The 27,546-nt window shown below is 38.3% G+C and overlaps 3 protein-coding genes across 4 annotated transcripts; 2 read left to right on the top strand and 1 right to left on the bottom strand.

Moving 5' to 3' along the window:
* Positions 1–8,812: 8,812 nt before the first annotated feature.
* LOC112174270 (stemmadenine O-acetyltransferase) lies at positions 8,813–10,246 on the top strand. The gene has a single exon (XM_024312010.2). The coding sequence runs from the start codon at positions 8,813–8,815 to the stop codon at positions 10,244–10,246; it is 1,434 nt and encodes a 477-aa protein (XP_024167778.1).
* A 1,286-nt stretch (positions 10,247–11,532) lies between these two features.
* LOC112170129 (carboxypeptidase A6) lies at positions 11,533–15,443 on the top strand. Its single transcript, XM_024307301.2, has 11 exons — positions 11,533–11,825; positions 12,083–12,140; positions 12,228–12,338; positions 12,444–12,581; positions 13,135–13,204; positions 13,412–13,467; positions 13,779–13,904; positions 14,130–14,269; positions 14,646–14,718; positions 14,809–14,883; positions 14,968–15,443. The coding sequence occupies exons 1-11, from the start codon at positions 11,677–11,679 to the stop codon at positions 15,274–15,276; spliced, it is 1,305 nt and encodes a 434-aa protein (XP_024163069.1). The 5' UTR covers positions 11,533–11,676; the 3' UTR covers positions 15,277–15,443.
* Positions 15,444–15,503: 60 nt separating this feature from the next.
* On the bottom strand, positions 15,504–19,374 carry LOC112170128 (pentatricopeptide repeat-containing protein At5g42310, chloroplastic). Of its 2 annotated transcripts, none has more exons than XM_040508131.1 (5): positions 17,220–19,374; positions 16,487–16,639; positions 16,314–16,385; positions 15,994–16,184; positions 15,504–15,812 (listed from the first exon to the last, which is right to left on the bottom strand). In XM_040508131.1, the coding sequence occupies exons 1-4, from the start codon at positions 18,972–18,974 to the stop codon at positions 16,071–16,073; spliced, it is 2,094 nt and encodes a 697-aa protein (XP_040364065.1). In that variant the 5' UTR covers positions 18,975–19,374; the 3' UTR covers positions 15,504–15,812; positions 15,994–16,070. The 2 variants fall into 2 exon arrangements, with proteins under 2 accessions (XP_040364065.1, XP_024163068.1); XM_024307300.2 differs by having other exon boundaries at positions 15,504–15,821; positions 17,220–19,373.
* Positions 19,375–27,546: the final 8,172 nt, after the last annotated feature.

Raw genomic sequence — 27,546 nt, 5'->3', positions numbered from 1 at the left:
ATTTGTCAAATTACGCCATGTAACTATTAAGAAAAAGACAATCTTATCATTCTAAAATGGGAAAAACTTACAAACAGTACCTGAATTACGGGCCACTAATAACTTTCGTACCTCAACTTCAAAAACTATCACAATGGTACCCAGATTATCTAACAAGACCTAACATTCATACATGCTGTCCACTTTGCCGTTAACGGTGTTAAATTTACAAGGGTAAATCTGTCATTTCATTGTTCATCTCTCTTACCATGGTATTGTTCATTTTTTTTTTTTAAAAAAAATTTCCTCTCCTCAGGAAGAAGGAAAATATATATATATATATATATATATATATATGAACAGTACCATGGTAAGAGAGATGAACAGTGAAATGACATATTTACCCTTATAAATTTAACACCGTTAACGGCAAAGTGGACCGCATGTATGAATCTTGGGTTGGGGTGAAAAGTCCAAGTACCAAAATGATAGTTTTTGAAGTTGAGGTACGAAAGTTATTAGTGGCCCATAGTTTGGGTACTGTTTGTATTTTTTTCCCTTCTAAAATCTAATGACTCTAAATTATTTTGGCTTTCTTTTTACATTTTTTTTTTCATTACATTCATGCTTAGATTTAAACAACAATTTTTGTTTTCTTCAATCAAAAGTAAAAAAAAAAATTCATGTAATTTAGTCAATAGATTTGCATGTACATTCGATTAATTGTTAAAGTAAAATGACAATTGATCTACTCATTTCATTTCATAGTCCCTTATATAGGGATAAAATTACAACGGAAATATCGATTACATTAATGATACTAAATGCTGATTGAGCTGTGATTGTAATTCCTTGATTCCCTCATCATCAGTTGCTTTGACGAAGACACATAATGTGTTTTTCCATTAAAACTCCCCCTTGTGCCAAGTCAAAGAGGAAATGGTGCATGAGTTGTTGTCTCACTTAAAACCTTGCCAAGTAACAGTGGGACAAAAAATATACCTTGGTCGAGGAAAAGAGCACAACGCACCTTCTACATTTGAGGATGCCATGTATGTGTTAGACTCCCCCTGACATCTACACCTCCCCCTGATACTTGCATTAATCAAGGGAGTTTGGAAAGACTTCGCATTCCTATGTTTTTCACATGTTTCTCAAATGTGGCCTTGGGCAATGATTTGAACAAATCTGCCACATTCTCCTCAGACATTACTTGATTCACTTGAATCTTGAGGAGAGTCTGTTGTTGCTGATTGTAGAACAACTTTGGCAATATGTGTTTTGTATTATCACCCTTAATATAACCTAGCTTCATCTGTTCGATGCAAGCTGCATTGTCTTCATAAATGCAAGTAGGCTCTTCAGTGGTAGAACTCAAACCACTAGTCCCTCGAATATGTGTAATGATAGTTCTTAACCATACACACTCACGAACCGCCTCATGTAGAGCAATGATCTCTGAGTGGTTCGAGGAGATAGCCACAAGGGTTTGCTTGGTTTATCTCCAAGATATTGTCGTGTTCCCATTGGTAAATACATAACCAGTTTGAGAACGATTTTTATGTGGGTCAGAGACGTATCCAACATCAGCAAAACCGACCAAAACGTCATTTGGCGTTTTAGTGTAGTCAGTGGCGTTTTCGTCATCAACATTTCCTTTAGCAGTTCCATCTGCGGTCCCTCTTGTCTCTCTGTAGGGAAAGAACAGTCTCAAGTCAATGGTTCCTTTTAGGTATCGAAAATTGTTCTTGATACCATTCCAGTGCTGAGCTAAATCTAGATAACAAGTTTACTGAGAATGCAATGTCTGGTCGAGTACATTGGGCTAAGTACAATAATGCTCCTATTGCACTTAGATAAGGAATTTCAGCTCCCAACACCTCTTCGTCATCTTCCTTTAGAAGAAATGGATATTTCTTTACATCCAAGCTTTGACCGATCATGGGAGTGCTAGCAGGATGCGCTTTGTCCATGTTAAATTGCCTGACTTTTGGACATACGCAGACTGGTGGAGTAGTATTCTACAAACTCGGTGTTCTAGTTCAAGGCCTAGACAGAATCGAGTTTTCCCAAGATCCTTCATCTCAAATTCAGATTTCAAATAGCTCGCGGTTTCTCTTATTTCATCAAGAGTACTTATTATTTTCATATCATCGACATATACTGCTACAATTGCAACTCCGGAACTTGTTTTCTTTATGAATATGTAGGGGCATAATTCATCGTTCTTATATCCTTTCTCAATCAAGTAGTCACTTAGATGGGTATACCACATCCGCCCGGATTGTTTCAATCCGTAAAGTGAGCATTTCAACCTAATTGCAAACGCACTCCGTGGTTTAGAATCACTTGACTTGGGTAATGTAAGGCCATCAGACTCTTTCATATATATATATATATATATATATATATATATATATCTGAATCTAGATCCCCATAGAGATATGCATTAACCACATCCATGAGCTGCATTTCCAGTTCTTCTGAAACTACTAAGCTAACTAAGTAGCGGAACGTTATAACGTCCATTACGGGAGAGTATGTCTCCTCATAGTAAATTCCAGGGCGTTGTGAGAAACCTTGCGCCACAAGGCGAGCCTTGTACCTCAGGACTTCATTCTTCTCATTACGCCTTTTTGATAAAGACTCATTTATGTCCTACAGGCTTTACACTTGGTGGGGTTAGCACTACCTGACCAAATATCTGTCTCTTTGTCTGAGAATCTAATTCTGCCTGGATTGCTTCTTTCCATTTAGGCCGATCTGTTATTTGTTGACATTCTGCAACAGAGCATGGTTTGATATCATCGTGCTCTATGATTTCTTGAGCAACAATGTATGCAAATTCATCATCAATGTGTATGGAAAATCTTTCTATCAACTCATACGTACTCTCATAATCCATTGAGATTTCTTTGGTCTCTGGAATCATTTCAAACATTGGAGTGTCCTCCAGTATTGATTCATGGATATAACTGTAATCAGAGACAATCTCATGATAGGGATTCTCTACATTAATGATTAATGGATTGGTTTGTGTCTTACTCACCCTCTTCTTCCTTGGGTGAGTGTCAATCGAACCAAGTGGCCTCCCACTCTTCCTTTAGGGAGCCACGGCCTCAACCACACCTCCACTAAGTGTGGTTGCAGTGCCTCTATCTGCGGCACCGTGCCCCTTGTTGGGGACTTCTAACCTTGTTGGGGACTTCTAACCTTGCAGGCACATTTGCAGCTGGTATATGTGATCTCGTCACTTTTGCGATATCAGTAAACGCATCAGGCATCAAATCTGCTACGTTCTGAAGATCGATTATTCTTTTTCACTTCACTTTCACATTGTGAAGTGTGGGGATCAAAATGAGACAGAGTGGGGATAAACCATGACAATTCCTGTCGTTCCCTTGGAAAATCATTTTTCCTATCTCCCCCTAACGATGGGAACACTGTCTCATCAAAGTGACGATCCTCAAATCTAGCGGTAAAGAGATCGCCTGTTAAGGGTTCCAAATAGCGGATAATTGTTGGGGATTCGTATCCAATATAAATACTTAATCGTCTCTGATGACCCATTTTGGTGCGCTGTGGGGGCGCAATAGGCACATATATTGTGCAACCAAATATGCGTAAGTGTGAAATGTCAGGCTCATATCCAGTTACCAACTGGTATGCAGAAAATGGTTGGCTAGCAGTGGGTCTAAAATGAATAAGTAAAGCTGCGTGCAATATTGCATAACCCCAAGCAGTTATAGGCAGGTTGGTGCGCATAACCAATGCCCTAGCCACCATCTGTAGCCTTTTAATGGTGGTTTCTACGAAACCATTTTGTGTATGCACATGGGGTACATGATGCTCTACATCGATCCCGATAGACATGCAATAATCATCAAATGCTTTTGATGCATGTAAACTCTCCAACGTTATCAAGCCTTATAGACTTGATAAGGTGATCAGGGTAGTGAGCCCTTAAACGTATAATCTGTGTTAGGAGTTTTGCAAATGCAGCATTTCTTCTGGATAATAAAATGACATATGACCAGATTGTTGAAGTATCCACTAGAACCATAAAGTACTTGAATGATCCGCATTCTGGATGGATAGGTCCACAGATATCTCTTTGTATCCTTTGTAAGAATGGAATATTTGATTTTGTATCTTTAGCATAGGAATGTCTCGATCCTGTTTTTGCTAAAGAGCTGGCTGTGAAAAACGAGTGATGTGCCTTTGAAATGGTCAATAAGGCATAATGGGAGGGAGGTAGTGTTTCTGGTACTTCTGAAGACAATGGCTGCATTGAAGCAGTACTAAGACCGACACCTTACAGTGTGACGGATTTTTGTCCCATTTTATTTTTCACTTGAAAGAAGAGATGTCCATGTGAGTTATTTTAAATACGGATTATCATGTCATAACCAGGGTACCCTAGGCGGTCATGCCAAAGCCTGTATGAGTCAGTGTTCCACATTTCATTGTTGGTGATAGCATAGGATTCAATGACCCGAATCGTAGCGAGGTACAGTCCACTAGATTGACTCATAAGTTTCTCTAAAATGTGTTTCCTTCCACATTCATTAAAGTTAATATCAAGGTATTCAGTTCCATTCTCACAGTGTGTTTCTACTGGATAACCATTGGCACAAATAGCTTTGAAACTTAACAAGGTTTGATTAGCTCTTGGTGCATATAGAGAGTCTGTGACTTGAAATGTTGTGCCATTAGGCAGCAAAAATTTGGCAGTTCCTCGCCCTTTTATTACTTGTGATGATCCAATCATCATAGTCACAGAGGAATTATAGGCTATTAATTCAATGAATAATTTCCTATTTCTTAATAGGGCTAAATACTAGTTAGTATCCTGTGGTTTAGGTCCAAAATCAATTCAGTCCCTGGACTTCTAATTTCATCAAAAACACCCCTGTACTTTCAATTTTGATCTAATAGGTCCAATTTGTTAATATTCTGTTATGGGTTCAAGTTATAGTTGGATTATTTGTTGAAAAACTATTTATTTTTAATAGTAGGACTCACTCCTAAATTGACTATGCAGACCACCTCGACACCACATCATAAAACATAGACCATATATGAGCCACATTAACAAGTTAAATAACTCAATTGTCGGAAAACTAACAAATTGGACTTATTAGGTCAAAATTGAAAGTGCAGGGGTGTTTTTGATGAAATTAGAAGTTCATGGACTGAATTGATTTTGGACCTAAACCACAGGGTAGTAATTTGTATTTAGCCCTTCTTAATATTGTGTGGGTAGTCCCACTATCAACTAAGCACTCAAGTTCTCCTCCATTCATTCCTACAAATAAATGGGAGGTATTTAGAAAATATAACTCATATTTTTTAGAGTATTTCTATTTGCGTAGAATGGTATTCTTTTCATTCTAATAATTTTTCCTTTTTCTCTATGTATTGCTTTACATCTTTATAGTGCTATGTCGAACCATGCATGTAGTAAATAAAATCGAATAAATTCAATGCTTCAGAATAAAATCCGAAATTTATTAGTAAGCCAACGATAATCCAATCAAGGTCTTGTTCAGAAATCTAATTTATCAAACCATTATTGAAATAAACTTTAAGACCAAGTAGTAGTCTAATTAAAAATGAGGCACTATGCCTTCACAATTGTCTTTGGAAAATAAAGCAGATCAGTCAAGATTGAGAGCATCCATTGACTTAGCAAGTTCCTCTTTGCCATTGAAGTCTGCAATTGAAAGGTTGACGTCTTAGGTCATGACCTCCTTCTTCCATATAGTGAGCCTCTTGTTCTTTAGACTCTCTATATCTCTTGTAATTGGCTGCTACTCTGTTGTTTGCTTGGCAGTTCTTGTACCAATGCCCAATGAATCCACACCTATAGCATGGTTCATTGTCAACTCTTTCCTTTTGCATCTTGTTTCCACTTTCCCCATGTCCCTTTCCACGTGGTGCATTGTTGCCACGTGGGTAGGGATCAACACGTCTAAACCCCCTTGCATTGGAGTTCTTTCCACCTTTCATTTGTCCATAATTAGACTTGAGAATTTTATTTGTACCAGTGGGCCTGGCATTGTTGTTCAAGAGAACCTCATTATGTCTCTCAGCCACTTGCAGTAGGTTGATCAACTTATTGAAGGTTGTGATTCTTTTGTTGTCATACTCCAGCCTATACTCGTCCGCTAGTATAAGCGGTGAAGTAGGAAAGGTGGAAAGAGTCTTGTAGATCATATCATCTTCTGTGATTTTCCTTCCACAGAAACTGAGACGTGCCTTTAGGCGCAACATGTCCTTATTGAAGTCATTGGCCCTTTTGTAGTCAAGCAAGTGGATTCCATTCCACTGAATGGCTAGTTCTGAGAGCAAAGTGTCATGAATGTTCCCAAAACGTCCCTTAAGGGCATCCCACAGTTCTTTAGGTGTTGTCAACTGAAGGTACTCCCAGCGTAGGCTAGGATCAATATGTCGTCTCAGAAACATTAAGGCATTTTCTTTCACCTTATTAGATAGTTCATCATCTTTGGGGTCGGTAATCGTTCCACATCGGAAACCCAATGATAGTACTCAAGTCCTTCTGAGTCCAAGATGTCAAATTCAGGTCGAGTTGGATCAGTCATCTACATAAACAAGAGAGAATATATAAATTACGTAGTCATAAAGACATCCACGTAAATTATTTTCCAAAAATGTGAATTAGATTTCAAGACCAAGATTCGTAATGGTCACATTTTTTCTTTCGATGCTATGTGAAAATGCTTTATCACAGTAAGTGTGTGTGGATAATGCGCATGAATTTTCATTATCATGGCAAAACGGAATTGATAGGTTGCATTCTAAAAATAACCATATAAAACACAGCATATATAAAAATAAACTACATGGCACGCTCAAATTTCACACATATACAACAAATTATATGCTACACATAATAATTAGCAATAATATATTATAAATAATGAAATATACCATGGTATGAAAATAAATAAAAGAGAGCATACTTGGTTTCGAGAAAATAAAACAATCCTAACGCACGCGCGTGTTGATGCAGGCGTGCGTAGCGGTGTTTTTGTGCTTGAGAAAAAAACTGGGCCGCTTCCTCCCTCTTTGCAGCAGTGGGCCACGAGGCCTTTGTTTCTTTTTTTTCTTGGGCTGCTTTTTTTCTTTTCTGGGCAGCAGGGCTTGTTTCTTTTTCTTTGCTTTTTTTCTTGGGCAGCAGGGCCTGTTTGTTTGTTTTTTTTTTTTTTTTTTTTTTATGTTCTTTGCTTCTTCTTTTTTTCTTGGGCCACAGGGCCTGTTTTTTCTAGGCCCGCTTTTTCTTTTGCTAGGTCTTTTTTTTTTCAGATTGGGTCAACAGCCCAAAATGGACCCGAATCGGGATTTTTTTTTTTTTTTTCTCTCTTTTTTCTTTCTTCTTCTTCCTTTTTGGTTTTCTGTCTTCCTTTTTTTTTTTTTTTTTTCTTTTTCTGGTTTACAGATGGTGAAGGCGGGTCTGGGTCCAGATCGGTGGGTCTCAAGGGTGGCGCCGGTGATCTATGTCCTTTTTGTCAGAGATGGCCGGTGATCTGGGAAGCCGGTGGATGCAGGGGCAGTAGCGCAGGGTGAGGATGCCGGCTGACGCGTGTGGTGATGGATGCCGGCTGATGGAGGAAGCACCGAGGTCAGGTGGATTGGGCTGGAGTGCCGGAGTAGGTCGACGGGGGCACCAAGGCAAGGGCTAGATGAAGAAGAATCAGATTCGAGGTCGAGTCGGTCGTCGGTATCCGATCTCTGGTGGCATGTGTAGGTTGTGCGTGCTGGGCAAGGTGCTGCTATGCTAGCGTGAGGACATGGAGGCGCTGTGGGGTTGATGGCAGGGAGAAGAAATTTTTTTTTCGAAGCTAGGTTTTTTTTTTTTACTATTAGCTATTGGCTCTAAGCGTGCTGATAACGTGTTAAAGTAAAATGATAATTGATCTACTCATTTCATTTCATAGTCCCTTTATATAGGGATAGAATTACAACGGAAATATCGATTACATTAATGATACTAAATGCTGATTGAGCTGTGATTGTAATTCATTGATTCCCTCCTCGTCAGTTGCTTTGACGAAGGCACATAATGTGTTTTTCCTTTAACATTAATAGATTTGTATAATACGTATATGAATTCAACTTTTGTTGGGTTCCTGCAAATTTTTAAAATATAATCATATTCATATGATTGTATAATCTTTTGTTCATTGTTTTCTCTTTATGAGTTTAAACGTTAGATCTGAATTTATTATTTTTTGTTTGTCTTTCCCCTTATATTTAGATTGCAGATGTTAATTAATGGCTGCTAACATGTAATTTTTTCTTACCTCTTAATTTAGACATAAGTATTTCCCAAATTCAATTTACTAATGCTATATTTTTTTGGATGAAATTAATCAATATTTGAAAAAAAAAAAGTTAACGTCTATTTCTTGACATGTAATTCAATATATTAATGCCATTTGGGAAGAAATATTAAAGGAAAGAATTTAATTAAATGAAGAAAAATATTGATCAAAGAATCTGTAGACATATTTCTTAAATTAATATATAATTAATAGCTGATATTTTTTTTTGTCACCTAATTAAATTCATTAATGTAATTGATTCATCCCCTAATATCTAAAAGGAAATGTAAAATGGTAAAGTTGGTGGCAATATATATTATATGGAATTAAAAATAAATTTTTATTTACTTACATGACATGACACCTAGGATTTGAGGCCACAAATCTTAGGCCTCATTGAGATTGAGGCCCCATATCATTACCCTTACTATAAATCCCCTGGAATAAACGTTCTTCTTAAGCTTGCCAATCCAATAGAAACGAAAATGAAGGTATTGCAGGTAGAAGTTTTTTCTGAAGAGAAGATTAAACCATCTTTCCCAACACCCTCTCACCTCAGAACCTTCAAGCTTTCCCTTCTTGATCAGCTCATACCAGCTCCCTATGCTCCCATTATTCTCTTTTATGATCCCATTACTACCATTGCCACCACCAAAAGACTAGATGTGCTGAAGGCATCTTTATCTGAGGCCTTGACTGAGTTCTACCCCCTTGCCGGGAAGCTCAAAGATGATGAGCTATCTGTCGAGTGCAACGATGAAGGAGCTGCCTTCATCGAAGCCAGAGTTAAGTCCTTTTCCCTTCACGAGTTTCTCAGCCGTCCTGAACTTTTTGATTCGTTGCTGAACCAATTCCTCCCTGGAAATATTACTCATACGAGTAGTAGCAATTTTATTACAAACATCCAAGCAAATGTGTTCAAGTGCGGTGGCATTGCCATTGGCCTATGCATCTCACACAAGCTCCTTGATGGTGCTGCCTTGTGCACTTTCCTCAAGTCATGGACTGCTATTGGTCGTCGACTAGTATCAGGATCATCGGAGAAAGCAGCACCACCGCGTATATCCCCCAACTTATTTGCTGCGGCTTCTTTGTTCCCCACAAATGGCGATCTGTGGCTTAGAGATTCCTCTCTTCACATGTGGGGCTCCTTGTTCATAAAAGGCAAGGAGTCTAGTGTCACAAAAAGATTTGTGTTTGATGCCATGGCTATAGCCACCCTCAAGCTCAACGCTCGAATGGTTCGAAAGAAACCACCCACGCGCGTTGAGGTGGTTTCGGCTTTCTTGTGGCAGTGCTGCATGGCTGTCTCTAAAGAGAAACATGGCGTCCAAAGGCCTTCACTGCTGACACATATTGTGAACCTCCGCTCAAAACTACGGACTGCAATGGATGATTCCAATTCCAATCTTGAGCACTCTACCGGAAACCTCCTTTGGATGGCAGTCGCACGATCTTATATCGGAGATGTCGATGATGATGAGGAGGAGGAGGAGCAGCAGCAGAACTTGGTCTTGCCAGGCTTGGTGAGTGAGTTGAGTAATGCATTGTCGAAGATTGATGCTGATTTTGCCAAAGAAATCCGAGGGAAGCAAGGGAAGTCTCTAATGATTGATTCTCTGGAGGGAATCATGAACAGTGATGGGTTGGATTTAGATTATTATGGGTTTAGCAGTTGGTGCAAGTTTGGGTGGTACGAATCTGCTGATTTTGGGTGGGGGAAGCCTGCATGGGTGAGCAGCATTGGTTCCAATAGTGCTCCTCACTTCATGAATCTGATCATTTTGGTGGACACAAAGTCCGGTGACGGAATTGAAGCATGGGTCACCTTGGATCAGCGTCAGATGGCTCTACTGGAAGGCAACTCCAACCTTCAGAAATTGGTTTCAGTGGATCCTAGTCCTTTGATCTTAAATTAACTCCATGTATAATTGTATATGGTGTCAGGTAAACTACCGTCACAAAGCTTCCATTCGATTCACTCAGCTATCTGGTGATCGATTAAGGAATTTGTGATCACCCACCCTTGAATCTGATATCCAGGGTTGAGGTTAGAAGAGTGTATTTAAATATTTTTAATGTAGTCATCAATGTTTAATCCAAGTGTGGTAAGCAAACATCTTAGTCACATAGTAATCGATTCGAATGAGCATCAATGAATACACCACTGGAGGTAAGATCGTGCGGCTGCCAAGGTATACATATGGTCATTCGATTCGAATGAATATTAATTGGTGATCATATATATAGTCATATATCAAACTAATATACCTTGTAAGATCAGACCAAAAAAAAAATATACATTGTAAGATGGAGTATTAATTGGTTTTCATATATATGGTCATTCGAATCGATTACTTGGTGTTCATATATGTGGTCGTTCGATTCGAATGAGTATTAATTGGTGTTCATATATATGGTCATTCGAATGAGCACCAATGAGTACACCACCGGAAACCTTTTAGTTTGATATATGATGAAGTACTACATGCAACTTTAGCTTAATATAATGTGTTATCTTGCTAATGTATACGTAGTTTAGTTGTGATCATTATCTAGAGTAGGGTCAACCACATAATTGTAGTAGAGATAATGTCAATTATATAACCCAAATTTCAATTTGAAAACCCTAGCTAGGTGTCTGAATAATTCTTAGACAGTGATTGAACATGCTATGTTAGTATGAGTTTACGTTACTAAGAGTGTGAGAAAAAAGAACTCTACTAACAAAAAATAGTTTCGATTTTTATATATATTGGGTTAGGTCGTCGAACTATTTTAGTTGTTCGATATTCCGTCAGTCCAGCCGTCCGACTCTCTAATTTCAATAAACGGTGTTTTTGTACTTTTAGATATTTCAGAGATATATAAATTAATAAATTGTGATGGGTGCGTATGAGTATATGACTATCCTACTGTCTATGTTCTATAATTTTTTGATGACTTTCTATGCTCTATAGTTACGCAACTAAATTTAATTACTTGTGCATCCTATTGGGTTGCTATCATTGTGATACAGGTGGGTGTGGTCTAAGTTACAAGATGCGATGATGCCATTTCGTGTCCGACTGGCCGGAGGAGCAGGAGATGCCATGGAAATGTAAATAATGAAAATTAATTGTAAAATACAAATTTTAAATAGGTAAAGCAGAAACAAAATCAAGACCGCTGAACGTGGGAAGTCGGACGATCATGACAAACTGACAGAGACAACCCCCGCTTCGTTTTTCCATACATTCACACACTGCTTCGAAAGAAATGAAGAAAATAAATTAGCGAATAAATAGAAAAGCTTTGTATATTCTTCTTCTTCTTCTTCTTCGTCTGGGCTCTTGGACCGGGTCCTGTTATGGCTCATCAGCTTCCTCTATGGTCTCCCTTGTGCATCAGTTTGTGCTTCTTTGCTTGGTTGCAAGGTTTCTTCTCCGTCGTCCATGGCGATACTAATCTCTCTTACCCTTCTCTCACCCCCATTGACCGCGATCTCTACCATTCTAGGTCAGCTTTTCTCATTTCTTAACCATTTCAATCTGCCTCGTGTGAATTCTGTGCTGAATTGGAGATATCAGATTCATTGATTTTGCTCTTGATTTTGATTTCAATATTGGTTGAGGAAATTAGGTCTTACAGTGACTGAAGCTCGAATCTTGGCCATTCACTAAGTTATCATTTGGCTTACTTGATGTCAAGTTTTGAATTTGTTTGGTGAATTAGCCTTGAACATAATCAAAGTATTGCTTTCTATTGGTTTACAGTGGGGATTTGATGGAAGAAATTAAAGCTTTGGTCCTTCGACACAAAGATAAACTCACTGTAGGTTGCTCTTGCCGGTCAATCATTTTTTCTGAATTTCATTTCATGTCCTAAGGTCCTAAACTTTTCGTTTCGATTCGATGATAGTTGGATACAATTAAGGCTCAAAACAAGGGTTACTCTGCTGAGATTGCTGTAGTTACTTATAGTCGGAGGAGGCAGGAGGCCGACGACAAGCCAAGGTTTCGGATCCTTCTTGTAAGCTTTCTATACAATTCTATGTGTTGCATGACATGATTCGTTTTAATTAGATTTTGATTGGTAATGGCTGCTGTTTTTGACAGATGATTCCTTGTCTTCCAGAGTTTCGGGCAGCATGGAAGGGAGCTCATTACATCTGAAGTCGCTTTGCGAATCCTTTCAATCTTGTGTATAGAAAAGTTTCTGCCCAACCTAGACCAAGCTTCCCTAGACCAGACCCTTGACAATCTTGTGATAAAGGTAACAACTTTACTAAATTTTTTTCAATAGTTATTGATGTAGCTGCAATTAGCTTTTACCAAGTGATGTAAATAGTTTATGCAAACATTTAAGCAGCATATTACCATAGGATGGGAGCTACAATAAGAGGGGTACAGTAGAACTGCAAAGCAATAGATAGTCGCCTCTTCTTATCCTAATCCTCTCCCTCTTCAAGTATGTGGCTTTCACTACAACTTACCTTGCATTTCTCCTGAAGTTAAAAGGCAATATTGTTGTATACATTAGCTCTAACTTATAGACAACTCTTACATTGCGATGATTTTGCTTCCATGTTGTTCATGGATCTATTTCATATATTACACTAGAAATTTTTTTAGTTTGATTACCTTTTATAAGGTTTCCCATTTTTATTTTTCCTATTAGATGGAAAGCTGTTCCTGGCTTTATTAATCATCCCTAGAACCCAAAATCCTAGGGATCAGAATATCTTCCTCTTGAATTTTAGCTGGTTTCTCTGGATATGCTTCAGGAACCTTGGTAGTTTTTGAGTTCTGATTCTAATTTATGTCAGGTGGTGCCCATGGAAAACCTAAATGGCCGCAGACTTGTTGAAGCAGGAGACCTCTGCGAGAGGAGAAATGGTAATGCCGCTGATTATACTGACTTCAAAAGATACACATACACTACTATAAATAAAATTCTATTTGTCAGTCAACATATATAAGAAACGACAATATGGCAATTGGAAATTGTTTCACTTTCCATTATTACTTACTTTTACTCGTCTTCCTACACTAACACTTGTGTGATAAACTTATTTAAATGTTTAAGTTTGTATTATATGACAGGGAGAGGAGTTGATCTTAACCGTAATTGGAGCGTAGATTGGGGCAAAAAAGAGAAGGTTAATCAATGCTGCCCATTTGTTTAAGTCCCATTTTCTTTTCTATGCTATGTCATTTCATCATGTTGCTTGTTTATTTCATCTTGAAGGTGTATTGATCTCTTGTTGAGGTGGAAGTTTTTTAAGCCAGTGCATATAGAAATTCATTTCTATTGAATTTCATATGCAACGCACCATTAGATGAGTCTGGAGTCTCATTCAGTGGTCATGTTGCTTCACTCTTTAACTTATTATACAATTGTCAGTTCATTTCTTGGGCAGTTCTGTGCTTGACACTCTTCTTTCTCTTTCATGTTTGTGTTTAATAACAGGACTATGATCCGTATGAAGAAAATCCTGGGACTGCTCCTTTCAGTGAGCCTGAAGCTCAAATAATGCGGAAAATTGCAGTGTCATTTGATCCGCACATATGGGTTAATATACACTCTGGGATGGAGGTGGGTCAAACTGACTTCCAATTATATTCCCTCATGTTGTCTCCAAAATCATATCCACCTTTTTCAAGTTTCAGAATAAAGCACTTCTTTTTTTACTGAAATATGATCTGCATTACTTAGAGAATCTGTTCAGATTAAAGCACTTCTTAGGGTAACTTAGGATTTTGGCTGCATAGTCTGTCTGACACACTCTTAACAAAGTTTTTATTTTTTTATTTTTTCCAGGCTCTATTTATGCCGTACGACCATAAGAACACAACCCCTGATGGAGTTCCCTCACAAAAGATGAAGTCATTGCTTGAAGAACTGAACCATCTGCATTGCCAAAAACGTTGCATGATTGGGTCTGGTGGAGGTTCTGTTGGGTTAGTAGTTCACTTATTCATTGTTCTTATTGTTGTCATTATTACCATTAGCATGCTACTCTTTTATTCAATCTCATTCTCACTACAATGGCCAATGGGGGCTTGGGTGGAGGTGCAATGATGTGTGATAGCCAGAACGCCTTCAGCCTTGTGGCTTGGGGCACATTTCATAAATTTGGTGGTTAGGTTTGGCCTGCTGGCCTTGCTTGTAGCCATGTTCTGTTCTCTAATAATGTTATTTTGTCAAGCAATATTTATGTTATTAATGTGATGATAAATAGCCATTGTCAGAGCCAAAGTTCAAAGGATTCAATTTTTACTACTTCAAAATTCTTGCAGTAAGAGTTTTCAAATACTTAATATTGTTTAATTGCAGATATCTGGCACATGGGACAGCAACTGATTTTATGTTTGACATTGTAAAGGTGCCAATGGCTTTCACCTTTGAGGTTTGTCACAGCATGCCTCTTTTTCCTTAAAATTTTAATTTCACAGCACTTTGACTCATAGAAAGAAGTATCCTTTTTCATTGTGATTAGATATATGGAGATGGAGCAGCCTCATCAAAAGATTGCTTTAAAATGTTCAATCCCACTGACTTTGGTACCTTCAATGTATGTAACTTTATGGTTCATCTTCTATAAAGAGAAAAGGGAGAGCTGTTGTTTAACAGTGCAATTTTTTTTTTTCACTTTCAGAGGGTTCTCAATGAATGGTCAGCTGCATTTTTCACAATTTTTAAATTGGGGCCAAATCTGCTCGGTGAAAATTATTCAAAGCCCCCCTTAGACAAGTGGGTGTCCATAGATGAGTATCTTGATGGGTACTTGGTGGAGAGGAGTAGTAGATATGGAAAGAAGATGGAGGTGCTTGAGCTAGGACTGCAGGAGATAAGAACATATTTCAGGCTCTTCTTGTTATCCTCAGTTCTGTTACTGTTCATGTTCTGTTCCAGAATTTCAAAAAGCAAGTTTTCTAGACCAATTGTTTCTGCTATTGCACTCTGAATTCAGATATAGGATTGTTTGCCAAATTTTTGACAAATTATGCGTCTTAAATTTTTTATTTGTAAAGTACACACCATAGGAATATCTTGTTTTAACTTATAGGTGTAATGGTTTCTCTGTAAAACTCATTATTGTTTCTTTAAGGAAAGCATCGATTTGTGTGGCCACACAGAGCATCCAAGTATTTGGTAGACTGAATCTGCATCTATTTAAAGTGGAAATAGATATTGCTGGCATAAAAATGCTCTTCCTTTAGGATAATGAAGAAAAATAATACAATGTAGTGTTATAATTACATTCCACCTTGGGATAAAAATATAATCGGAAGATTTTACAAGATACACGGAACAAATCATATTTTCCCTGGTGCTTATGGAAAAAGAATTCCAACCAAAAATTAGTGAGGGGATGGGTTGTTTCTTCAATTGTTCTTGTTTGTCATCGGTCAGTGTCTTTGTTTCCAAACTGTGAAGCCATGATTGCCCTTGAATTTGAATTCCCTTTGCACGATGGCCGGTGTAAATCAATCATCATTCCTGCAAAATCTTTAGACCAGAGGAAAAAATGTTCAATGCGGTGGCTGGTGATTCATCACAACCTTTGGAGATGCTAACACACTTTGTGAAACTTATTTTCATAAAAAAAATCAACTCTCAAAACTTCAATTCATGCTTATGTAAAAGAAAAGCAATATCATTGTTAGGGTTTTGACCTAACCTTTATAGTAATAATCCTGACTCGATCAAACATAAAAGGTGGAACATATGTAAATTTGGCTGTAGGAGTCGATCATATCATCTATGATTCAGTGTCTGTTTCATGTATTTCAGGGCAGACCGTAACATTGCCCTAGCTTTCCTATCAGGAGTAACCCTAGAGTGGAGCATTTCTTCATACACATCTGGAACCTGAAACCAAAACCATATTTCAATATCAAACAACAGCAGATGCTGAAATTACGTAGCCCAAAGGCCTGTGATGCATACAATCAAGATGCAGAGGTCATCTATAGTAAGGACATTAAATAGGATTCATACCTTATAAAATTTATCGACGCGAATAAGGGCTTTCATAAGTGTAGTATATGTAACCACGTCTGGTTTTACATCCTGCAGTTATAAGAATAATAGTGAAGGTGGTAACATGGAAAGATCAATTGTACCACTGTATGCAGTATTTTTAACGGTGAACAGCAGCATAAATAACTTACATTGTCCTTCATGTACTGCAACACGGAAAAGGCCTCAGCATCCCTCCTATCTTCGCCAAATGCATTAATTAATGAATTGAGAGCTAATAGACTAGGTTTCAAGCCGTCTGCTCTCATAACCCTGAATGCATTCAGTGCTTGCTCAGACAAACCCTGTAAAGGATTCCATCAGATCATATTAATGATCAACCATCACATCCTCAATAAGAGTATCCGATTTATTCTCAGAGATTTAAATAGAAAGATAAATTGGTTGTCTGAAGTAAGATGAACTGGTAGGCAGTTCATCATAGAGCTTCAGCAGTCCAAAGAAAGTATGCAAATATATAGAAGCACACAAATTCTAATAGACCAGTAATTGAATAGTTCAGGAAGAAGAACTTGTATATTAAACATTCTTTAACGTCGTCACTGGTGATATTGACAGTGCCAAAGCTAAAACAGATTGTCATGTCAATAGAAGTAGATATGACATTGCACAATAAAATTAACCACATAACGGTTATGCAATTGAAAGTGCACAACAAGCTGGCCATATCATGGTTTCAATTCAAAGAACTATGCAATTAAAAGTGCAAGTAAGATCACCTAAGATGAGATGGTATACAACGCAAGTTAATAGATTAGGGTCTAAGCAATCTACATTTTAAGAAACGTCATCATGGTATAATGTAAAATCAAGTGAACCGACTGCATAATAAAATTGTCAAGGAGTGTAGAGAAGACAACTTACCCTTTGAGCATAGGCATTAATCAAGGCATTATACATTGTCGGGGATGGTTTCATGCCTGCAGACTTCATTATCTCCAAGCACTCTATTGCATCATTAAATCTCCCCGACTTCCCATATATGTCAACTAACGTGGTATAAGTAACTATATTCGGAAGTAAACCCTGACTCTGCATCTTCCCCATTAGGCCCTTCACTTCATCCCATCTCTCCTGCTCTCCTAAGGAGTTTATCATGATGTTAAAGGTGGTGGCACAAGGCGCGCAACCACTCTCCTGCATTTCCTCAAACAACTCCTCTGCCCTTACATGGTGGCCTGACTTACAATGACTATCAATGAGAGTATTCCAGGTAACAGTATCTGGCTGAATCCCCTCCGATAGCATCCTTTCAAAGGTAGCCATAGCATGATCAAGACAATTAGACTTTCCAAAAGTATCAATCATCACATTGTAAAAATGCCTATCAGGCATTACCCCACTGCTCCTCATCTCCCTCAAAACTTGAAATGACTTCTGCCACTCCCCTCTATCCCGATAACTAGCTAAAATCCTACTGAAAACATACGAATTAGGCTGCACATTGCTAGCCTCCATCTCCTTCAACACAATTCTCGCACTCTCCCACCTACCGGCGTTGGCATAAGCATCAATGAGGAGGCTGTAAGTGTGCTCATCTGGTGAAATGCCACTCCTCTCCATCTGTGACACAATGGATTCAGCATCTTCCAAAGAAGCTGCCTTCACATACCCTTTCAGCAGTGCATTGTAAGCTCTAGTCCTCGGTTGCAACCCACCCTCTTTCATTTCCTCGAAAATAGCTTCCGCCTCAACCACCCTACCGGAGTTCCCCAAAGCTGAAATAACCGCCACCAGAGTAGCGGTTTTGGGGCTCAAACCACTAGCCTGCACCATGGCAAGAAAATGCATAGCCTGGCTGGGCTCGCCGGCTTTTGCGAAACCAACAATCAAATCATTTAGCAGCTGTCCATCAATCTCAACATTCTCAGACTCAATCTCCCTGTAAAGCTTTAACATAATTGGAGAATCAACCTTGTTTGAGCGATTAAGCGACTGAATTACCAGGCTGTAATTCACGAAATCCGACCGGTAACCGTCCTGGCGCATCCTGGACATCAAATTGAGCGCCTTCTCCAGGTCGCCGTTGCGAGCGCACGCGCCGATGAGAGCGTTGTAGGTCAACGGAGTCAACGTCTGCCGCTGCGAGAGCAGGAACGCCTCGTAGAGCTTCTCGGAGCGTCCGAGCGCGTGGATGAGGATGGAGTAGAGGAGCTCATAGGAGAAGCAGAGGTTGTGCTTCTGGAGCCACGAAACGAGCGCGTAGGCCTGTTTCAAGGAGGAGGAGGAGGAGGAGGAGCAGAGGGATTTGAGGAGGGAGTGCCAGAGAGGGGCCGGGACGGCCCGGTACGACTCGGCCAGCTGGAACTCGGCGGGGTCGAGTGACGTCGGCGACGCCGAGTCAATGTCGTCATGAGTGGAGCTGGACGAGGTGGAGAGGAAGGCGAGCAGTGGAGCGAAGTCGTAGCGGGAAACGGCGGCCTGGTCGGTGTCGTAGTTATCCAAACGACGTCGTGAGGATGAAATTGGGGGGAGATGAGATTCGGCGGAAGTGGAAACGGCGGAGGGAGGCGCGTGGAAGATGTGGTGGTGGTGGAGGTGGTGGCGGATGAGTATCGGAGACGAAGATAATTGAACGGATGGGAATCGGGTGGAACCAGGCAGAGGCAGAAGAAGCATGTCGACGACGATTTCAGGGGACGTCGGCAAATAATTCTGCTAACACATTTTGGTGCGGCGTTCTATTTTATCGGTTTCATTTGCTCTGGGATATTTTCTGGTTTTTGTGGAGGCAAAGAGGACAGTGAGATAGTCCTACTGGTTACTACTACTACACTATACAGTCGTCTTTTCAAAAAAAAGAAAAAAAGAAGAGAAATGGAGGGCTTGTATTCTGCCACGTATGCATGATCGCGGGAAATATAAAGATACGGCGGGGCTTAAAGTTGAAGCTCAAAACTTGATCCCAGTTTCCGATCGGCTAGGGTTTTTCTGCAACGGTAGGTTCAAGGGTTCAATTACTCCAACCGCGATGCGATTATAAGACGATGAATATTTCAGCTGCAGAAAGACTCGGGTTTTAATTTCTGTTTCCTTATTGGTTTTAAATTTGAGGTCTTTAGTGCTTCTACTGCTTGGCTCAGCTTCCTTTGAATTTAGATCGGTTTAGGCAAATTAAATTGGAAAAAGGCAGAGGTAACTACAATTACTTTCTAACAGGAGAAGATTATTCAGACCAAAAAAAACAAAAAAAAGGAGAAGACTGTTCTATATTCTTATTCTTAATTAGAATAGGATTCTTTGTACTCAATTGTTATACACTTGTGTCCTCTATATATATCTAGAGGCTCCTACTATTGTCAATGAAATACACTACAATTCTCTCTAAATTCTCTCTCAATCTCGATCTCGTTTCCTTAAACACTCTATCAGCACAAACCCTAGGGACGTTGGTGGCGGCTCCACCACGGTCGGTAGTGTCGACCCTGCCTCTCCCATGTCTGCTCATCGTTATGGTGATTTCCTTCCTTTGTAGGGCTGTTGTATGGACTCACACGTCTAGTTTGATCTCCCTTAACTTCAGAGTTCTGCTCCTTGCGCCCTCCTTTAGGTGTGTCACCATAATTCACCTCATGAACGCTCTTAGCTACGACTGATATAGCAGTGACAAGCTGATGAAACCTCGTGATCCGTTGAGCATTGTACTCAAGCCAATATTGCTTTGAAACCAATAATGCTGAAAGCCTGAAATGAGGAAGGTTGAAAGAGTTTTTTCAATTAAATCTTGTTCTGTGAGGTTTACTCTATAGAATCCCAACATCGACTTGATTCGTAGAGCTTCTAAATTATATTCAGAAACTGTCTTGAAGTCAATGAAGCTTAGATCATTCCACTGCATCTTCAAGTCAAGGAGGAGGATATCTTGGATATCTCCAAAGCGCTCTTCAAGCACAATCCATAAAGCCCTAGGGTCCTTGATTGACATATACTCCCTTTGGAGTGACTCATCCATATGTCGCCTCATCAATATAAGGGCTTGGGCACTCTTAGCAGTAGTAGACTGAAACAGCAAGTCAGCATTTGGTGCTTGAATATTGGGCAAAATTCCATTGGCAGTGAAGTGATTTTCGACTCAGCCGCCCAACTGTGATATCTTGTGACATTTGAATCTAGTTTAGAAAAATCGAGCTTATGCATATTTGCAATTGATATCCTGAAAAGGAAAGAGAAGAATGGATTAGTTTTGGAGTATAATACTTCCACGACAACTAGTAAAGATTTTTTAGTGCTTTTGCTTCTAAGAAATCAAATTTCAAGAAATTTGGATTAGACCGAAACAATGATGTTTGAATGGTCGTCAAATTTCAATGCTCACGAATCTCTCATTCGTAGCTTTAGTGCAAACACTCACAGTTCGGCTTTTATCAGATCTCACGTTATTAAGAAAGCTAAGAGGTAGAAGAAGTGACAAGTCCCCGGAGAAAAGAATAAGAATTTAAAATTCAAAAGCAGGAACTTTGATTAAAAATCTTACTTGTTTTGATGCTTCTTTGGGATTGCAAATTGCTTTCGATCCTAAAATAGGATTGTAGAGGTTGCTTCGATCCTGGCAGAGGATTGCTGGTGAACTTTGACTTTTTGAAGCTAGGGCTAGGGGACGTTCTCGTGCACAAAGTGCACCTCAGAGGCAATCATAGTGAGGTATGCTATAGATGTGGATCTACCAAGCATTGGATTAAGCAATGTAATGTGAGTGAAAAGTTAGCTGCACAATACAAGGCGTATAGAGATATGAGAGAGCAAGAGGCTTATCTCGCAACTGAAGGAGAAGATGGAGATGACAATGACGTCAATCTCACAATTGGAGACTTCAAATCTGGCGAGGGAAACAACATGGATGCCGCAGATTTTGATTAGATAGTCTTTTATTTTTCCAAGAATTTATGTAATGATATTTTGCCTTAAACTATTATCAATAAAGACATTAGTTATAACTCTTTCACAACTAGGCCCATCTAATTGAGTGTGATGTCTAGAAAAGTAGTTGAGATAAGTGGTACTTAAACGAGCTTTGCTCCACCAATATCTCCTCTCACTTTTTTGGTCATGTCAAATTGGAGTTACCGAAAGGATTGAGATTTATTAGATGTTAACTTTATTAAGTATTTATTGATGAGGCTTGAGCGGATATCTCGACTAGTGCACGTGGTAGATTCACCACGCCAATTTAGGGCAACGTGGATGAGTGTTTACGAATTCAGCCTATACCTAGTTGACTAATTCCACTGACTAGTTCCTTTTTAACCAGATTTATTTTGAGAGGATCTAGCATTCTCAGAGCTTTCAATTAGTTTAAGCCTTCTCTTTTGGCCAGACTTTTGATTAAAACATGATTTCATCTCACTTACATCTTCTTTGAAGGGATTTCACTTCATTTAAATCACCTTAAGGGGATTTCACCACACTTAGATTGGCTTTTGAGGGGATTTCACCTCACCTAGATCCCCGCTGAGGGATTTCATCTCACTTAGATCTGCGGATTTCACCTCACTTAGATCTCCTTTGAGAGAATTTTACCTCACCTAGATCCTCTTTGAGGGGATCTCACCTCACTTGGACCTGCCATGAGAAGATTTCACTTGATTTAGATATGCCTTGAGGGGATTTCACCTTGAGGTATCTCCCAAACAAGTCGGGCTACTTCTTCTTCGACTCATTTCTTGATTAGGAACTCATTATTTCCTGTTCCAAAATTTTACACCCCACACACTGATTGATTTAGGATAACAATTCTTCTCTCTTTATTTCATGCCAATATATGTTGCTAAAAATGCTATATTTAACAACTCTGTCATAGAATGAGACATACAATCCATTGCCACTTCTTTTAATTCTATTACCTTTAAACACATTTTTAGAGAAGCAAATTTTGTAGCTGATGCTATTGCCAAATTAAGGATGGTCTTGTAAGAGGTTCAACTTGGATCAATAGGGTCCCTAGTGAGGCTTCAAGAGCTTTGCTCTTTGATGTTGTAAATTGTGATGCCTAAAAGGCTTCCAAATCTAATTTATAATCTTTTAAAATAAAAAAAGAAGAAGAGAAATTATATAAAACCCAAAAAACTAAGCTCCTATTAAGAAAAACCCATCCCTATATTTTCTTTTAATCTACACCCAATTCACATAATTAAACCTTCCTTATAGGTTTTAAATCTATAATTAAGATTTTTCATATTTTTCAGTTTGACTATTTTGCCCTTTTGATTGAATAAATAAAATATTTCTCAAATATAGCTGTTAACTATTTTTGAATTCAAATATGACATCAGTTATATAAACAAAAAATTTGAATTTAATACAATCAATTTAATCCTTGATTTTTCCCTTATTTAAAACTATTAATTGCCTTAATTACCCTATATTTCTTCCTTTATGATGTGATCTATATTTTTGCTATTTTTAGTAAATATGTTTGTGTATCATCAGATTGTGTTATATTCCTATTATATAGACATTTCTCTTTCTCGACATGATTAAACATCCTCTCATTAAGGTATGTTATTTTGCTTCTCCATTCTAATAGGTGTAGTTATACAATCATTCCATATTTATTACTTTTTTTAAAAGGGTCGAGTTAATGTAATTAGCTCATGTAAAATGTACTTGATGTAGATTGATTGCTTTAAGATTTTTTTTTCGCCCCTACATTTTTCTCCACACAGATGTCGGTATTCTATTGGGTGGTCTAGAACCACATAATAGTTATGTATAACTGTAGTGTTTGCTCAGTAAATAATTATCCCTTAATTTTGGCCACACTGAATTATTTTGAATGTGCAGGAATTTTTGCACTATAATTTAGCAAACTCATTATTATCATTGATTGTTTTACGATTGAAAATGAACTTCACAATATTAAGAAGTTTCTTTCTAACATCAAGGTAATTTAAAACTAAAAATTTATTGAACTAGGGACAATGAGTACAACCATAAATGATGTTCATCCAATATTAAAATAAACAATTTTAAATTTGTTTTTACAATTGAAATATAAACTTTACATTTTCGAACCTAATATAACGAACATTATAACATTTCATCCGTCATCTTGACTAGAACTTTGCAATGTAGTCTTCAAAAATCTCTCAACTACTAGTGCCTTGCATGTTGTGATTCCTTATACAATTGCAAAATAGCTTCATAGACCTATTTCAAAAAACTCTATTATGATTTACATACATATATCCGAAATATATTATCTAAATTATATGTATATTAATTGCCATTACTATACTTTATGGACAGAAACAACCTATGATATAGAGTCATACAACTAATTTAAAACTACAAAAACAGACATCCAAATCATAGGTATGACATATTAAAGCAATCTAAGTATCAGGAAATTAGAAACAACGATTCTATTTTGAATGAATGACTAACTTTTGTACCAGATTCATAGGTTAAAATTTCTAATTACTAAAAATCCATCCCATTCAAGCTTTACACATAATCAAGAGATTAACAAAGATATTATACTAAATAAATCTGATGAATAAGTAATTTGAATTACGAATATGATATATGTACCTATGTGAAATAAAGTCTCTAACCCATAAGAAAATGATGAAATAAATCTCATGAATAGGTTGTTTGAAATCATCCTTTGAAATCATACGCAACTTTGTGAAAGGTCTCCACCCAAAGAAAAGAATGATGAATGAATTCACTAGCTTCTATATATAGGAAGAAACATACCAAAAATTGATCATTATATGATAATAATGAGATTAATGTAAACATCTAATATTAAGTACTGATAAAAGCCTAAAGTGAAGGTAATACAAACAATGACGTCAATCAAACTCCATAATATTTGCTAGATGATTTTGACTATTAGTGGCAACTTGTGTAATATTGAAAAAAAAATAAGGATATAATATGTATCCTAGTTGGCATATTTGGGTGTATATTAAAAAGAAAATGTGGGTGGGTTTTTCGACTTTTTCCTACTATTTCTTATGAAAATTGGGTGTAAAATGAATTTCCCAAAAAAAAAAAACAACTCTGTCATAAAAGCTAGGATGAAAAAGAGGGCTTCTTAACAACTTTGGTTTGCCTTTCTGCTATTGTTGGAGTCAAATATAACAAGATTGAGATAATAAATTTTCAGATATTTGATTCATCTCACAGTGAAAGTATATAAAGAGGATTACAGGAATATAATTGTCTTACGTCTCTATTCTCTACCACACATAGAACAGGTAAGTACTAACTACGATATAATTACAATATATTGTATTTCTAATGTCAAGCCATGACTCACGCTAACACTCCCCCTTAAGTTGGCGCATACACATCAACCATGCCCAACTTGCTTAATGAGTCATAAAACGCCTTCCTGGAAACTCATTTGGTAAGTATATCTGCAAGTTGCTCCTCAGTTGGAACAAAAGGAAAACTAATAATTTTGGCATCTAGCTTCTCCTTTATAAAGTGACGATCAATCTCCACATGCTTAGTACGATCATGTTGTACTGGATTTGTGATATGTCAATGGCTGCCTTGTTGTCACAATACAACTGCATAGTACTTTTGAGTTTGAAACCCAGATCACGTAACAGATTTCTCAGCCACAACAATTCACACACTCCGTGTGCCATACCTCTATACTCGGCCTCAGCACTAGATCGTGCCATAACTTTCTGTTTCTTACTCTTCCATGTAACCAAATTACCTCCCACAAAGGTAAAGTAACCTGATGTCAACCTCCTGTCTGTAATATTTCTAGCCCAATCTGCATCTATAAAGCCACAAACCTCAAGGATGTTATTGTGTTTAGAAAACAATACTCCCCTTCCTAGAGCTGACTTTAGGTACTTTAAAATTCTCATAACAGCATCCATGTGACTCTCACTTGGGTTATACATGACCTGACTCACCACACTCATTGCATATACAACATCTGGTCTAGTATGAGCCAAATAAATCAAGCACCTAACTAACCTCTGATAGCGTGCTTGATCAGTAGGTACCTAATCTGGATACTCAGCTAAACAATGATTATGCTCAATAGGAGTATTAATAGGTCTGCAATCCAACAAACCTGTCTCTATTAGCAAGTCAAGAACGTACTTCCTCTGGCACAAGTAGATCCCTTCTCTCCCCCTGGCTACCTCAATTCCTAAGAAGTACTTAAGTTCACCCAAGTCCTTCATCTCAAACTCAAATGCTAGCTGTCTCTGCAGTCTATCCATTTCAACAGTATCATTGCCGGTGATTACCATATCATCCACATAAATAATTAGAGCTGTTACCTTCCCTTGTTGATGCTTGAGGAACAAAGTATAATATGAGTTGCTCTGTTTGTAACCAACCTTCCGCATGAACTGTGAAAATCTTCCAAACCAAGCATGAGGCGACTGTTTGAGACCATACAGAGACTTTTTTTAATTTGCATACAAAATCACCAGGAGAAGCAACTACATACCCAGGTGGAAGGCTCACGTACACTTTCTTGGCTAACTCTCCATGAAGAAATGCATTCTTGACATCAAACTGTCGGAGTGGCCAGTTTAAACTAGCAGCAAACGAGAGCATAACCCGAATAGTGTTCATCTTGGCAACAGGAACAAACGTTTCATCGTAGTCTATACCATATGTCTGAGTAAACCCCTTTTGCTACAAGGCGTGCTTTGTACCGATTCACTGATCCATCTGCATTATGTTTCACGGTAAACACCCAATGGCAACCTACAACCTTCTTGCCTTATGGTGGAGGCACCAGTTGCCAAGTATTGTTCTTCTGCAACGCCTCCATCTCTTCCTCCATTGCCTTCCTCCACTTGGGATCCCCCAATGCATCCTGCACTCTGTAGGTACTGACACAACAGATATTTGATTCACAAATGATTCATATGACTTAGACAACCTCCTAGTGGACATATAATTGGCTACTGGGTATTTTGATTTGGCAGTAAGAGTAGGTTCATATCTTTTGGCTGATTGACCTCGAGTGGTCCTATTTGGTAACACATATTGCCCAACATTAGACTCACTACTACTAGTACCAGTGGGTAGACATACCTCAAATGGGTGATCTTCAGTACCAGGAAGTTGTGGTTCAGGGGTAGAAGTGATGGCAGGAGGAGTTGTGTCTTCAACTTCATTTTCAATACCTAAAACTTGTGTCTGGATGTTTGGAGTTTCTGCTTCTGGAGGTGATGAGTTGATGCTCTCAACTGGATCCGTAAAAAAACCTCCTGCCTGTGCGACTTCTTCTCCTCTTTCTGATTCCTCCCCCTCTCCATGATACAGCTCTTCAAAATATGAATTCTCCCCCTGAAGAGCTGTATCTGAAGAGGAAAAATAGCTCAATGTCCTCAAATAAAGTAACATCCATAGTGACATAGTACTTTCTGGTAGGTGGATGATAGCACCTGTACCCTTTCTGATAGCCACCGTAACCAACAAACACACACTTAAGTGCTCGGGCATCCAACTTAGACCTCTGGTTTTTAGGAACATGAACAAAAGAAACACAACCAAAGACACGAGCTAGAATATTATGAAATGAAGGTAAGGAGACATGAGTTGTGAGAACCTCAAATGGATTTTTTCCTTGAAGGACATTGGATGGAAGGCGATTGATAAGATAGGAGGAAGCATGTACCGCATCGCCCCAAAGATACTTAGGCATATGAGCACTAAAGAGAAGGGCATGAGCCATATCAAGTAAATGACAATTTTTCCTTTCAGACACTCCATTTTTTTCTGGTGTTTGTGGACATGTAGTTTGGTGAACAATCCCATGGGTTTTGAAAAACTCTTGAAAAACATGATTAACATATTCTCCCCCATTGTCAGAACGAGGGACTTTAATGGTGCTATAATACTATGTTTGAACAAGAGTACGAAAGGTTTGAAAAGCTGGAAATACTTCATCTTTGATTTTAAGAAGAGCACCCATGACAATCTCGTACAATCATCAATAAACAAAACAAAGTACCTCATACCCGACACAGTGGGCTCTCTAGAAGGACCCCAAATATCAGAATGAATCAACTAAAAAGGAATAACACTTTTATTAGAAATACTAGGAGAATAAATAGCACGAGGACTCTTGGCCAAAACACATGTTTCACAATGTAAAATAGATGACCACACCAATAAACAAAGTAGGCATAGTTTTTCTCATAAGACTAAAAGAGGGATGCCCTAGACGGCGATGCCATAACCAAATTTTACTTAC

The sequence above is a fragment of the Rosa chinensis genome, chromosome 6 (assembly GCF_002994745.2).
Source record: "Rosa chinensis cultivar Old Blush chromosome 6, RchiOBHm-V2, whole genome shotgun sequence".
NCBI classification, from domain to species: Eukaryota; Viridiplantae; Streptophyta; class Magnoliopsida; order Rosales; family Rosaceae; genus Rosa; species Rosa chinensis.
This window is presented reverse-complemented; position numbering and strand designations above follow the sequence as displayed.

Excerpts from the sequence above, each read along its gene's own strand:
- LOC112174270 (XM_024312010.2), top strand. The coding sequence starts at position 8,813 with ATGAAGGTATTGCAGGTAGAAGTTTTTTCTGAAGAGAAGATTAAACCA.
- LOC112170129 (XM_024307301.2), top strand. The coding sequence starts at position 11,677 with ATGGCTCATCAGCTTCCTCTATGGTCTCCCTTGTGCATCAGTTTGTGC. Across the intron at positions 13,205-13,411 it reads CCTCTGCGAGAGGAGAAATG|GGAGAGGAGTTGATCTTAAC; the intron begins GTAATGCCGCTG and ends ATTATATGACAG. Across the intron at positions 13,905-14,129 it reads ATATACACTCTGGGATGGAG|GCTCTATTTATGCCGTACGA; the intron begins GTGGGTCAAACT and ends TATTTTTTCCAG.
- LOC112170128 (XM_040508131.1), bottom strand. The coding sequence starts at position 18,974 with ATGCTTCTTCTGCCTCTGCCTGGTTCCACCCGATTCCCATCCGTTCAA. Across the intron at positions 16,640-17,219 it reads TTAATGCCTATGCTCAAAGG|GGTTTGTCTGAGCAAGCACT; the intron begins GTAAGTTGTCTT and ends AATCCTTTACAG. Across the intron at positions 16,386-16,486 it reads TGCAGTACATGAAGGACAAT|GATGTAAAACCAGACGTGGT; the intron begins GTAAGTTATTTA and ends TTATAACTGCAG.